Source organism: Chenopodium album, chromosome 10 (assembly GCF_948465745.1).
Source record: "Chenopodium album chromosome 10, dcCheAlbu1.1, whole genome shotgun sequence".
Taxonomy (NCBI): Eukaryota; Viridiplantae; Streptophyta; class Magnoliopsida; order Caryophyllales; family Amaranthaceae; genus Chenopodium; species Chenopodium album.
In genome coordinates, this window is record NC_137843.1 from 15664137 (window position 1) to 15678014 (window position 13878).

The 13878-nt window shown below is 33.7% G+C and overlaps 1 protein-coding gene across 1 annotated transcript; it reads right to left on the minus strand.

The window, feature by feature from the left end:
- Positions 1-7857: 7857 nt before the first annotated feature.
- On the minus strand, positions 7858-8623 carry LOC145564925 (uncharacterized). The gene is made up of 2 exons (XM_081625079.1): positions 8082-8623; positions 7858-7987 (listed from the first exon to the last, which is right to left on the minus strand). The coding sequence occupies exons 1-2, from the start codon at positions 8621-8623 to the stop codon at positions 7858-7860; spliced, it is 672 nt and encodes a 223-aa protein (XP_081481205.1).
- Between the last annotated feature and the right edge of the window lie 5255 nt (positions 8624-13878).

The window sequence follows — 13878 nt, forward strand, 5'->3', positions numbered from 1 at the left end:
CGATGTTCTTTTGAAGAATAACTTTTTCAAAGTTATACTATCGTTGTATGGCCATCGTTGTGCACCAATACCCCTTGCGCCCTGGCGTCTAACCCTAAACATAGAGGATTAAATTGGTAGTTCAGGTACCGGGTGTTTGGCGTCTAACACTAGGGTCTATTTTGCCCGAGATTCGTTTGATACAATGTTCTTTTGAGCGGCAGTTTTACTCATCCCTTTTGGGGATGTCAATGTAACTAACGTCTTTGTGAGTAACCGTTGTTCGGAGCTTTGGTCATGAACTTTTTTCCTTTGACATCGTCGTTCATTGCATTCTGCAAAATATAGGATAAAGCGATGGATATTCTTTTGACGTCTTAATTAGCAACTTATCGTAAGCATTTGAAATATTTTGTTAAAATAATCGCTATTTCTAAGAATAGCATATATCACAGATATGTAGGCAATATAAAGCAATAATGATAAAGAACATACAAGATGACATAAATAAATGTATTTAACTAGGTTAGAGTTTACTTTCGTGTCATCATGACCCTCGATCACAATATCTGATGTTCTGATCCTTTGTCAATGTCGCTACAACTTGTTGGTGTGACCCTTGGTCGTCATCACCGTGACATTGAGGTTTCGTCTTCATACATGTTGTCATAACCTTTATTACGTCATCATCTTCATGGCGTCGAGGTATATGATATTTTCATACATAATATTGAAATCATTATGCTTAATTTCGGCGTTAAGTAACCTGTTCGTCATCACTCTAAACACTAATGTCGGGTTTTTGCATTAAGTCATTAATAAATTGAAAATGTGAAGTGTAAACGATGCATAAAAAGATTTAGATATTGCATATGACATTGATTCATAAATCAAGATGTAACCACATGTTTCATCACAAGAATTACTGATCGATAATCAATTAAGAATAATAAATAGGCCAAATAACAAAAACATAAATTAACTATGTGTATTACTACGTTAACAAAGATGATAGAGAAAATAGGTAAAACTATAAGGCAGTAGAATCATGTCAATGACAATGCTAATTAGAAAATCAAAGTAATAATACGTTAATGAAGATGATCAATAGAAACAAAAATAAATATTTTAAGCTAGGCAACAAATTAAAGAGCATGATCATGACAATGTAAATTTAGAAAATAAAATTGATAAAGTGGAATATGTACCTCGGTGGTGTCGATGACTGCTAGAGTTTGTGACAAGATTGATGGAAGGCGACATATATTTTAAATAATAGGAAGTTACCTTGGTAGGATGTCATTTAAATCAAACCTGGCCCCCAATGTCATGTTCTAGGTTAACGTTATACATTTGTTTGCTTTGTCACATAAAATTATATTGTTAACTATGAATAATAATCAAATAATCAGCAATTAATGAAAGTATAATGATCAAAGAGTTAGAAACTAAAGTGTTAAAAATCAATAAGTATTGACATAATTAATCAAAATAATTGAAGCATTAGATATTCGAGCATTGAGAATTTATTCAAATAAAAATAATTAAAGCATTAGATTAATACAAATAATATGAAATAAAGTTAGCCACAAAAAATAATGTTACCATTAACTTGTTGTTTTTGCTAACATTATTCAGATACGATGTCACAATCAATTAACGTTATGGATCTCCACCTGTAATCTTACTTTATGTATCTAAAAATACGCTTGTTACTTAGGTTAGACATCACAAGATAAATCTAAGCATTGCCTAAGCTAATATCATGATATATAATTGATATTATAAATAAAAGTTCATGAAAATATTTGTAGAATAGAATAGTCTCAAGTAAAATATCTGAATATTGCATTAGGTGAAAGCTTACTTGTATCATCATTAAAGCAACATTTGTCTTCATATTGTCACTAATTAATGACACTAGGTTGCTGACAACGATACTAACTGGTTTCGTCGACACTGATTGATGTCGCTGACACTGACTGTCATCGTCGAAACTGGCTTTCATCGTCGACAGTAGCTGGCGCCGTCAAAACTGGCTTTCGTCGTCGACAATGGCTGTCGCCGTCGAAACTGGCTTTCTTCGTCGATACAAATGACGTCGAGTTATTGTTGGCGACATCAAATTACTGACTGATGACCGCAATGACCTTATTGGCATTAACATTGATGGTTGGCATCACTTGACTAATATAATACTTGTTTCAGCGACAACATAGCCTAGAAATAATGTTAGGTAAACGAAAAATAATATTGCGTATAACGGCAAACCCTAAATTTTCGTGACATCGAGAGACCCGTGACTTAAAGCAGCATTTTCCATGGCCTCCTTTGATGTTTACTTTGATGGTGACGATATAGTCCTTGTTGCAACCTTTTGAATTATATATTGGGTTGGTGTCGATCACCACTTTGACATCCATTGCTATCTTATCGTCAATGATCACCACCTCGACGCTGACAGTTGTCACATGGCGTCGTCACTCCGTCGCGTCGTCATCGTCTGGTCGCCGGGACCACGAACAATTCTTATGTGGTTAAAGTCAGTTTATGGGATTGGATATATCTTGATGATGGGAATGTGTTTGAATGTGTTCGGAGAGGAACTTTTGTAAGGTTAAGATTTTAATCTAGCTGCATCCCCCCATAAACGGCGCTGAATTGTTTATGCTAAATTTTGTCAAGTAGGATTTGATGTGGGATACGGGCTATGGATCAACTAAATTAAAATAGGAAACATTACATGTGGAAAGTAAATGACGGAAAAATAAAGAAAGAGAGGGGAGACACGATATGGTGACGCGGAAAACCCCAATGAAGGTGGGTAAAAACCGTAGGGGGCAATGAGTCCACCAATCCACTATAATACGGGCATAAAGACAATGATTACAATTACATTGTATGTTTAATACGTGTAAAATATAAAATAGCATAACTAAATGAAGGTATCTTGGACGTAGGCTTCGTAACATAGCAAGGAGGGTATTTTTATGGTGGTATATACTTAGGAAAATAGAATATCATCCGAGGTGAAATTAGCATGGAAATAATAGTTTTACCCTTAGTGGAATAAAGACTTGGGAAGCTAAGTGAAAAGAAGATATGTGGGTACTTGTAGAGGGTTAGCATATCATGTAGGATTAAAATACAGTAGTTGGCTTGGAATCCTTTTAGTGGATGTCTAAGTGGATGATAAAATGAAAGAAGTAGTGTGTATGTATTTGGCGAGAGGTTGTATACGTATGGTTGAGTGGATTTTAGGGGAGGAAGGCTCCTTTATTTATAAGGCACTTGTAAGTGGTTTGTCGAATGATGAGGGCGGTTGTTCCATGATTTCCTCAACCGTCTTCTTGAATAGTGGAGTAAAGGTTATCTTCTTTACTTGGTCCTACGACGTACTTGGATTTCATTAAGGTGTACATACATTGAAACAACCTTGAAGACTTATTCTTGTTGACTATTAAATATCCTTGATTTTAGGGAGCACTTGTAACCATCTTGACTTGGTCTTGCGGCGTTGGTCATTGACTATCATCGTCGATCAACCATTGTAAAAAAATACCCCATAACACATAGTAAATTTGTTTGTCAATGATGATAGGGAGTTGCACTATCATCTCTATATTTACTTTGTTCGAAATGTATCTTCTTTTTAAGTTGGCTGATATCTAGAGTTTTTTTTCGAGAAGGAACATATTTGGCTTGTATGTTTGACTGATTCTGTTGGCTTATTATGATGATGTTATAGAAGTTGCGTCATCACGGTTAGCTTAGGCAAAAACACATACAAGACTGAAAAAGAGAGGAATGAAGAAAAATACTATAGTTAAGGAAGGCATGTTTGTCAATTGTCATCATTTCCGAATTCTACATTAGGTATTTGGTAGTAATCAATGACGGGTGTATTTACACTATTTCCTTTACTGTACGGTGAAACTAGAAATATAGAGTTACATGTGTGCGTGCGTGCACGCAATTTACTTCTTAATATGTTTAAGTGATTTTCTTGTTGTTAATACACATACTGAATGTGCATATATTTTGAACAAAATGAGTAAAAAATGTTTCGATACAAATTTGGTGTACAAAAATGTAATACATAGCTTTCATTTTTCCATAATATACAGAGTAACAATCATATTAGATTGTGAATTTTTTTTTAATCGATTAAAAATATCATACATGTATCTCGTTTAAGTTACTTTTTAAAACAAACGAATTTTATGCTATAGAAATAAAGGAATTAAAATTTATTTTATATTTGAAATGTTGGAAGTTATATAATAAACACTATAATAACTTTTTATCCTAAAAGAATCTATATTACTTTAATATATTCATGAATGAACGATCACTTAACATTAGTGTTTGTAAAATTGAGGAAAAAAAAAACATATCATCAATAGTAGTTGTAAAAATAACTCATTTATAAGAGGTTTATACTTTGTAATTTTGAAACATAAGAATTGTACAAATTCTAAAATAGACCTGGTGGGAAGGTTTTTTGGTTCCCTCTAGGGTTTTTCCTTGGGAGGGTTTTTCTAGCCTCCATTGCTAGATTTTTTCTGCTTTTTTGAAGGTTTTCCTTCACTCTTCTCCTTTTTTCTCTTCTCTTCCACCTCTTTTCTTCTGATCTCAGTTGTAAATTTTTGTAGGGGCTTCCACCGGTGGTTTTACTGATGGTAAGCCCCAAAAAACTTTTTAATTGATTTCAATAAATGGATCCCATCTTTATGATGGGGTTTATTCAATTAGGCTTATGTTTTTTGTTTGTTCGTGTGCTAAAGATTGAAGATTTAGGGTTTCATCGTCTCCGAAAGTATCTAGAAGGCTATATGAGTTTCTTCACCCAAACAACTACTCATCCCTGGATCTCAAGCCGAATTAGAGCTAACTCACAGATTGTATTACTTCAGATGAAGTTTTTTATTAAGGCGATCGTCGATCGAATTTGCGATATAACTAGTTTTAAGGTGATTTGTACTTGTATTGGAATTTTAGATTTCCTAGGAATTGTTTGTAAGTACCATTTGACTATCTTTCATTAATAAAATCCTTTTTCTTCTTGTCAAAAAAAAAAAAAAAAAAAGACCTGGTCTAGACCAACTACCCTTTTCATGTACTCACGTGAGCTTCCCTCAGATCTAATGGTCTATCATTTTCTCTCTCTTTAAAGCCCCATTCTCTCTCTCTTCACATCTGCAACACTTTCTCAACACTTTCGCTCTCTGATCTTCTTCTTCAATGGTGAAAATTAAACGCGAGGCGGTGTTACACAAAATCGTGGTAAATCCTCTTACTTCAACTTGATTTTTGAACTTTCTAAGCTTATTATGGTTTTGTTATTCTTGAACTGAAGCTCTTTGGTTTAGTATTAACGATTTAAGTTTTCAATTTTCGAGTTGATTTTTTTGACTTTTAAAGCATATTAATCAACATTTTTTCTTGAATTGAAGCTTTCTTAAGAGGTTTTTTTTTAATTTTTTTTTTTTTTTTTGCTTCGATCTTGTTTAGTTTTAAGGATCTAGGGTTTTAATTTGTTCAATATAATTCATGTTTTTGCTATGATTTCGTATTATTATTTTTACTCTCGTATTTTTTTGTTTAGTGTATTATAGATCTTCGATATCAATCTGAATATTATGCTCAATTTTTGTTGTTGACGAGGTGGAGGTTAAGAATTTTGCTGCTACTGTTTGGTTGAATGCAGGGATGTGAGTGTGGTGTTGTTTAAGGGGGTTGTGGTGTATGATAAGATTGGGCAAGCTGACTTGTTTGTTGGTGCTACTCTGTTTCTTACCAAGGAAGTGCTCTGTTGCTTATTATGACTTTGATGAAGAGTTTCAAAAGTTGTAAATGAACATGTACTTCTTTGTATAATGTGTTACGGTGTTGTGTCTGTACGATGAAGCATAAAAATTAGGGAAAAAAAATTAATGATGTATTTTGGATTATATTTATGAAATCAAAATAGCTTCAAATTGGTTTTAAGCTATATAGATATGATAAGTGACATGGTTTGTTAGATATTTATGTAATCAACTAATCATGTTGTATCGCGTTGGAAAATAGTGAAAATTGTTTTTTAATGGTAAAGCCTATTAGCTCAATTGGTAGAGCAGTGTGCAAATGCCCAATGATGTAGGTTCGAATTCTAAATAGGCTATGTAAAGATAAAAACAATGATATGTTGTAAAAGTACGATAACAATATGCGACTATATTTAAATAAAGGTCACTATATGCATGTCTAAATATAGGTTTTGAATAAGGGCCACTGTATATTTAAATAAGGTCACTATATTTAAATAAAGGTCATTATGTATAACTATGACTATATTTAAATAAGAGTCACTGACTCACTGTATACATGTATAAATATGGGTTGACAATATTTTAAATAAGGGTCACTATATATTTAAATAAGGGTCACTATATTTAAATAAGAGTCAATATAATATATATATATATATATGTATATATATATATATATATATATATATATATATATGTATATATATATATATAAGAGGTCACTATATATTTAAATAAGGGTCACAAGTCACAATACAATTGAGAACAATGACAACACTTTCTCAGAACTCAGAAGCTCATCATTCACGTTTGTTACATTATTGATTCTTTCACAATAACAGTCCTTTCAAACTCATCATATAGGAAACACAATTAATTAGCTCTGCATAGTGACCTTAAGATAATAATAAAAGAATTTATAATTGTGTAATACATATCAGTCAAAATATGTAAAATCTTTGTATTACATACGATATTATTAACATAAACCAAACTACTTCCTCCGCTCACAATTATGTGCAACAAAGGAATATTTTATATCTCACAAATAATATATACAAAAGAAAATTTATGTCTACAATAAAATTTTGCAAACTTTGTAATTAGATGGAGTAATCACATATATAAAAGGTTGATATTTGTTTTCCTTAAGATTTTTAAAAGAAAAGGTATTGAAAGCTAAAAGTTTAATGTACTGTATTAAACTACTTTGCAATCAATGGTTAGATTTAAAAAAAAAAAAAAAAAAAAAAAAAAAAAAAAAAAAAAAAAAAAACCTAAAACGAAAAAAAAGTTTAGGCGGGAAAAAATGAATGAGAAGCTGACACGTGTACAATTTTAAAAAAGTAATGATGTCAACACTTGTTACTTTAGTAATACTTATAGATATTAATGTCAAAATAGCCATAGTGACTTTTATTAGATTTATAAATAATACTTCGTAGCTTTAATAGTCAAATTAGATCAATTACACAATATGTCTATCATCTTTCTCAGAAAAAATGAAAAATCAAATCAAAACCACAAAACAATATTTTGAATATCATGTTCCTAAATCTAATTGAATCAACCAAACACAATCAAATAGCATTTGATCACCATCAGTTACAGTAGAAATAGCACTCAATTGAAGATTATCGTTAGTCGATCCTCTGGTTCGTCTTCTTCAAAATCATTAACCTCATGCTGTTCGGGTCCATTGTTTTTGAGATCTTCAATTGTAATTTGCGAATAATCTGAAATATATTGAATATAATTTATACTATTTACTCATTTTTTTTGGCCAAAGTAAATCAAATTAAAAGCGTAAGTAATACCTTCATTGTTATTTGTGTTTATTTGATTCAAATTCATGAATTGATTTGTTGAGATTGATAGCATAGAAAATTGTTGTTCCATTGATGAATTCAGCAATTCGTGAATTAATTTGTTGAGATCGATTCTTCCATTGATGAATTTTGCAACTTTAGCATTGCTAGGTTTTTCGTATAGGGGTTTATTTTTGGGTGGGAAGTGGGTGGGCTTTTTTTTTTTTTTTTTGAGAAAAACAGATTAGTGCATATTATTAATCAATGGACAATTTGTGCATAAGAACATATGATGAAACCTCTGTAGCACAATGATTCTCCCACACTTGTTCAATCCCGAAGGGCACTAATCTAGCAAGGTGATGAGCGACAGAGTTCCCATCCCTTCTAACATGAGACAACGAAACATAATCAAGGTCTTTACAAAAAAAAGAAAGCATCATCTAAAATGGTGTCTAAATCAGAGAAATAAGTAGCACACTTCGAGAGTCGATCAATAACAATCTTGTTGTCCAATTCCACAATGACCCTTTTGAAACCATACCGTTGAGCAAGCTTTACCCCAAAAGCAATGGCATTACATTCTGCAATCTCAGGAGGCCATCTCCCTCTTCTTCTACGTGTACCAACACATAATACATCATCAGCAGAGTTTCTAATCACAGCCCCTACACCCACCCATCCCTCATCTTTCAAGCATGCATCACAATTAACTTTAACAAAATCTGTAAGAGGTGGAATCCACACCTTAGAGCTGCGCTTAGACTTCTTGGTGACTACACTATAAATATTTGTTGCATACTTACCACAATCATCAACAATCCACTTCACACAATCACGAACAACCATATGAGGAACATCATTATTGCTGAATACTTTTTCATTCCTTCGACTCCAAAGAAACCACAACAGCAACACACCAATAAGCCTTTTGTGAAAGCTTACCTTACCCCATTTGGCCAGCACCTCTTTGACATCTGCTAACGGGTCCTCAGCCACCAAATCATCGCATTTATACTCCATCCATATTGTAACACCCCAATAATTCTCTCTTTAAATCTATGAGTACCCTGAACAAAATCTAAGAGAATTACTGATGTGCTACAGCCATGTGTTCAAACGTTAAGGCTATATCAGAAATTAGCAGCGGAAAATCTAATTCAGTTATAATTAAGTCTCAAAACCAACAAATAAAACCAAATTAAGTCTTACAACTTGTAACCATTAAGGCCCTTATTCAAAACCCAAACTAGTAAAGTAGTATATAAATGAAACCGAGTTTAAATAAATTCAAAAGTAAGTAGCAAAATAAGTTGTGAAGACAAGGTTGTCCTCCCATGCTCTATTTGGAACATCAATAAAAGAAAACCCCATGCCTCCTTTCGAAAACACTCAATAAACATCTAATGGCCACGGGCGCGACTCCGTGACCATAGCTAATATGAGATCTCATCTAACTCCTTATAATTTTTAAAAGCATTTGAAAACAAGAGACTTGTAGATCAGATGGCCTCTAAAAAGCACACGGCTAATACCCCGTGAACCCCAACCCCTGATTGTCAATACTCTAGATGTTTACAAATCCAGAGTTTTATTGCTCATCCATCTTGCACTTTAAGTGATTTACAAATTTAAACTTGGTGACGACTCAAATGCAAAACAATTCAACCAATCAAACATTTATCATTCAAGCAAATCAAATTTCTAATTCAATTCTTGATTCATTAGTGACAAGCAATATTTATTGTTGGATCCTTTAACTACCTCGGTGTATAAACACCTTAAGTGCATAAGGCACCTCAAATCCTTAACCTCGTCTTGTAAGACTTTAATTCTCCCTTTACTCATTTCATTTCAATAATCATGAACGAGCAATTAAATAATTCATTCCACATACTCACATACCTTTGCCTCTAAGCACATCTTGCAAAATAATGCATAAACAATACTTACAAGGTAAATTAATACACAACATACGGAAATCACAATGTATAACCAAACAATTGAGCTTAGTCTTCTCTATACATGATACTAAGTTCTCGATACATCCCTAAACATGCTTCTAAAGGCAAGGTTTCGTAACTTGTACGTACCTTTAATAAACAAATCGGTTGGCCACTTTAGAAACTAGAAGTCGCCCCTACAAAGTCCTCTCCTAAACCAAACAATAAGAACTAAATCAACACCCAAGCAATTAAATTTACAGCAATACCAAACTATTTTAAAACCTCTTAAACCATCAAAATAATGCCTTTAAATTGTCCTCATTAGTCAAAGTTAATAATATAATAATTCAACTATAAGTTTATATGTTAAAATCATGAAATTATGGCTTATAACATAAAATTCCAGCAACTTTAAAGTGAAGAACGTAATCTGAAAATTTAGTTTAAGATTATAAAACAACCCCATAAACATGTATACTTGAAATAATCATTATATAGTTGGTTAATATGTTTAAAACCCAAAAATACACCAATTCAACGTAATTAGAGGCTTCAAAATAACAACTATAAAATCTGATAGTTCATTCTTGAAATTAGATTTTAAAGCTCAAAGCTTTATACTCATAAAATACCCACAATCATTATTTTATGATATTAGAGGCATAAAAATACGAAACTAACACAATTTGAACATAAAAATTGAAACTTTAATAATCTGAAATTTTATATATAATCAAAATAATTATGCTTTAACATAATTTAGGCATAATATAATTAGATAACTTAGTTAGCACGTTTAAAACCCTAAAATCATGAAGAAAAAAAAAATCACATCTAAACCCTAAATTTTATACATACATAAATCTGAAATTTTATATTATAAATAAAACATACTATTCTACATAAATTCATAATCTTTTATAACCCATATACATAATCAAGCATAATAATAACAATTTAAGAACAAAGATTTGATAAAGATTAAAACTTGAATTAAATTATCAAAAGAAGGAGAAAAACAAGAAGGAGAAGGAAGAGAGGGGGCGAACTGCTGTTCAGCCGTGCAGGGTGGCGCGGCGGCAGCTGGTGGCTCGGGTGGTGGTGCGGTGGCGTCGGCAGCAGCAGGTAAGTAGTGTTCGAATTTTTTTTTTCTGTGAGTTCGTGAATAGCAAGAGGGGGAAAGAGAAGGGTGAATGACGTGAAAAGGGAAAAGGAGGTTTAAGGGTTTTTACTTGGGCTTTGGGTTTCCTAATTAGATTAGGAGTAAAGCTTGAGATTTGGGCTTGAGTGTTAAATTAGCCAAAACTTGTTAGTTTATTAAAATCCTTTCATAAAAATAATTCTATTTAATAAAATCAAAATAAAATATTTGTATAAATAATATATAAATATATTATAATAAAACTAAAAATATGGGGGATTACACATACATCCTGGACTGCTGGGCAAAGAAACAACGCATGGTTAATTGATTCCGTGCAATCTCCACACCATGGGCAGCAGTCTGTGGTGATAATGTGTCTGTGGTGTAGCAACTCGCGAGTTGGTAAGGTTCCTATACACAACCTCGATAGAAAAAGCTTCACTTTCGGAATAGTCTCCAAGCCCCAAATGTCAACCCATACCTTGTTCAAATTATCAAGATTGCAAGATTTCCCAAGCATATAGGCCGTTTTAACAGATTAGTTCTCGTCTTTCGTGAAAGCCCACGTTAGACAATCTTTCGGAGCTCAACAACTTAATGGGATTGCCATTATACAATCAACATCTCTCTTACTCAGACGTGCAGCAAGCAGGTTGTAGTCCCATTCATGATTCTCGCTATCAATCAAGTCTTTAACCCAGGTAACTCCTTCAACATTCGGAGTTTGCAAGAATCTGCCTTTGTCATCAAATACCCATGGGTCGGAGAAAGCTTTGATTGTCGAACTATCCCCTACACGCCAGATTAACCCTTCCTTGACCAGCAATTTAGAACCCCGGATTCCCTCTCCATGAAAAACTTCCATTTAGACCAAGAGAAGCATTTAAAAAATCCCCATGAGGATAATATTTCCCTCTCATAACTCGGCTAAACAAAGTATCCGGATGAGCAATTAATCTCCATGCCTGTTTCCCTATGAGAGCCTCACTAAAGACCGCCATGTCTCTAAAGCCCAACCCTCCGAGACATTTCAGTTCACACATCGATTCCCAGCTTCTCCAATGAACCTTTCGAACGGAGTTCGAATGGCCCCACCAAAATCTTGTTGTCATGGATTTGATCTCATCAATTACAATGGCTGGAAGTTTATAAACTCCCATAATGTAGGTAGGGATAGCTTGTATCACCGATTTCATAAGAACTTCCTTTCCAGCTCTAGAAAACAGTTTCTCCTTCCAACCATTGAGTTTCTTCCAAATTCTATATTTTAGGGCCGCAAACACCAACCTCTTCGACCTCCCTAAAATCGTCGGAATACCCAGGTACTTGTCATGTGCATTCACCAATCTCATCTGCAAAAACTCCACTAACTCCTCCTTTTTCGACAAACTAACACCCTTGCTAAAAGAGACCTCCGACTTATCATAGTAAATTTTCTGCCCGGAAGCTGCTTCATATACGTTGAGAATTTCAACTATCTTAGAGCATTCCTCTCGGTTGACTCTACCGAAGAGTAAACTATCATCTGCGAAAAAGAGGTGAGAAATTTTCGGCCCATTCCTACTAGCCCCCGCACCATGAACAAGCCTATGATCAGTTGCTTTCTTAATCATAGCAGGGAAAGCATCGGCAATAATAATGAAAAGGTACGGTGATGGAGGGTCGCCTTGCCTGAGCCCCCGGGTAGGAGTCACCGCACCACAAACATTTCGATTTATGATAAAAGAGTAAGAGACCATCGAGACACATTCCATCACAATGTTAACCCAATTCTCCGCAAACCCCATTCGTAACAAGAGTTTCCTCAAAAAAAACCACTCCACTCTATCATATGCTTTACTCATGTCAAGTTTCATTGCAATAGTCCTCTTTTTTCCTTTACTCCGCTTCTTCATAGTATGGAAGATTTCCATAGCAATGAGAGCGTTATCTGTGATTAATCTACCGGGGACAAAGGCACTCTGATTTTCGGAGATAACATTAGGGTGAATTGATTTCAATCTCATCACCATTGCTTTCGAAACAATTTTATAAAGCACATTACACAAAAAAATGGGATGAAATTCAGAGAGAGAAGTTGGAGTTTTTACTTTTGGGATGAGAGCGATATTCATCCTGTTGATCAATTTTGGCGAGCAAGATCCACGAAGGATACTACTGACTTGATTAAAAACTGCATCTCCAACTATATGCCAGTGTTTTCCATCCGGCCCGGGGGCCTTACACGGATGCATCTCACAGAGTGCCGCAAATATTTCTGCTTTATCAAATGGCCGTAACAGCATCTCATAGTCATGCTCCGAGATGGTAGGCTGGACAGCAGCTAAAACCTTCTCACATTCTTCAAGTGTCGGGTTAGCAGACTTGAAAAGGGTACCATAAAAATCCTGCGCAATTGAGGGCGGGCTGTTTGTATATGTACTGAGAAGTATAAAACGGATTGTCAGTGTTGTTGCTTGCGCGTGAGACCATAAGGTCCACAATAATTTTATTACGGACCAGGTCCATGCAAGATCTATTCTAAGAATTGTATGTATTTATGGATGTCAAATATAATTCCAGAAATCTGTATTTTTTTATAATTATTATAAGAAGACATTTCAAACGAGTCGGTTGAGTCAAGTATAGATTGATTAATACAAATTTTACAATTTGATTTCATTTGAAGTATTTTCAAATAACAACTCCTACTTGGCTTTGAAGATATACGCACAATTAAATGACAAATGAGGTCAAGTTAGGTTTGCACTTGTACGTCTCACTTTTCAAAATCAAATTGCTTTTCAAAAATATTAAGGCTAACTGGCTTAAGACAAATCTATACAGAATTGTGTTTGATCAGGCTAATTTAAACTCTTTTTAGGCTATTAGTATATAAAATGTTACACAGTTATTGAATTTATTGTAGAAATATGAAATCAACTAATAATCGGTCAATTGAAATAAACAGAATTAGAACAAGAATGACCCAACATAGATTGCAAAAATAGCTACTTATCAACTTATTATTTATACATAGGTATTGAGTCAATGATACAGCATCATGACCATATGTACATTTTACAAATGTCCGAAAGAATCAAGTTGATGTAAATTCCAAAAATAAAGACCCCAAGGCCCAAATTATCTAGCATAATTGTTCTGTTCTAGCTGTTGAATCCATTCTTCTTCAACAAATATAGAGGAGA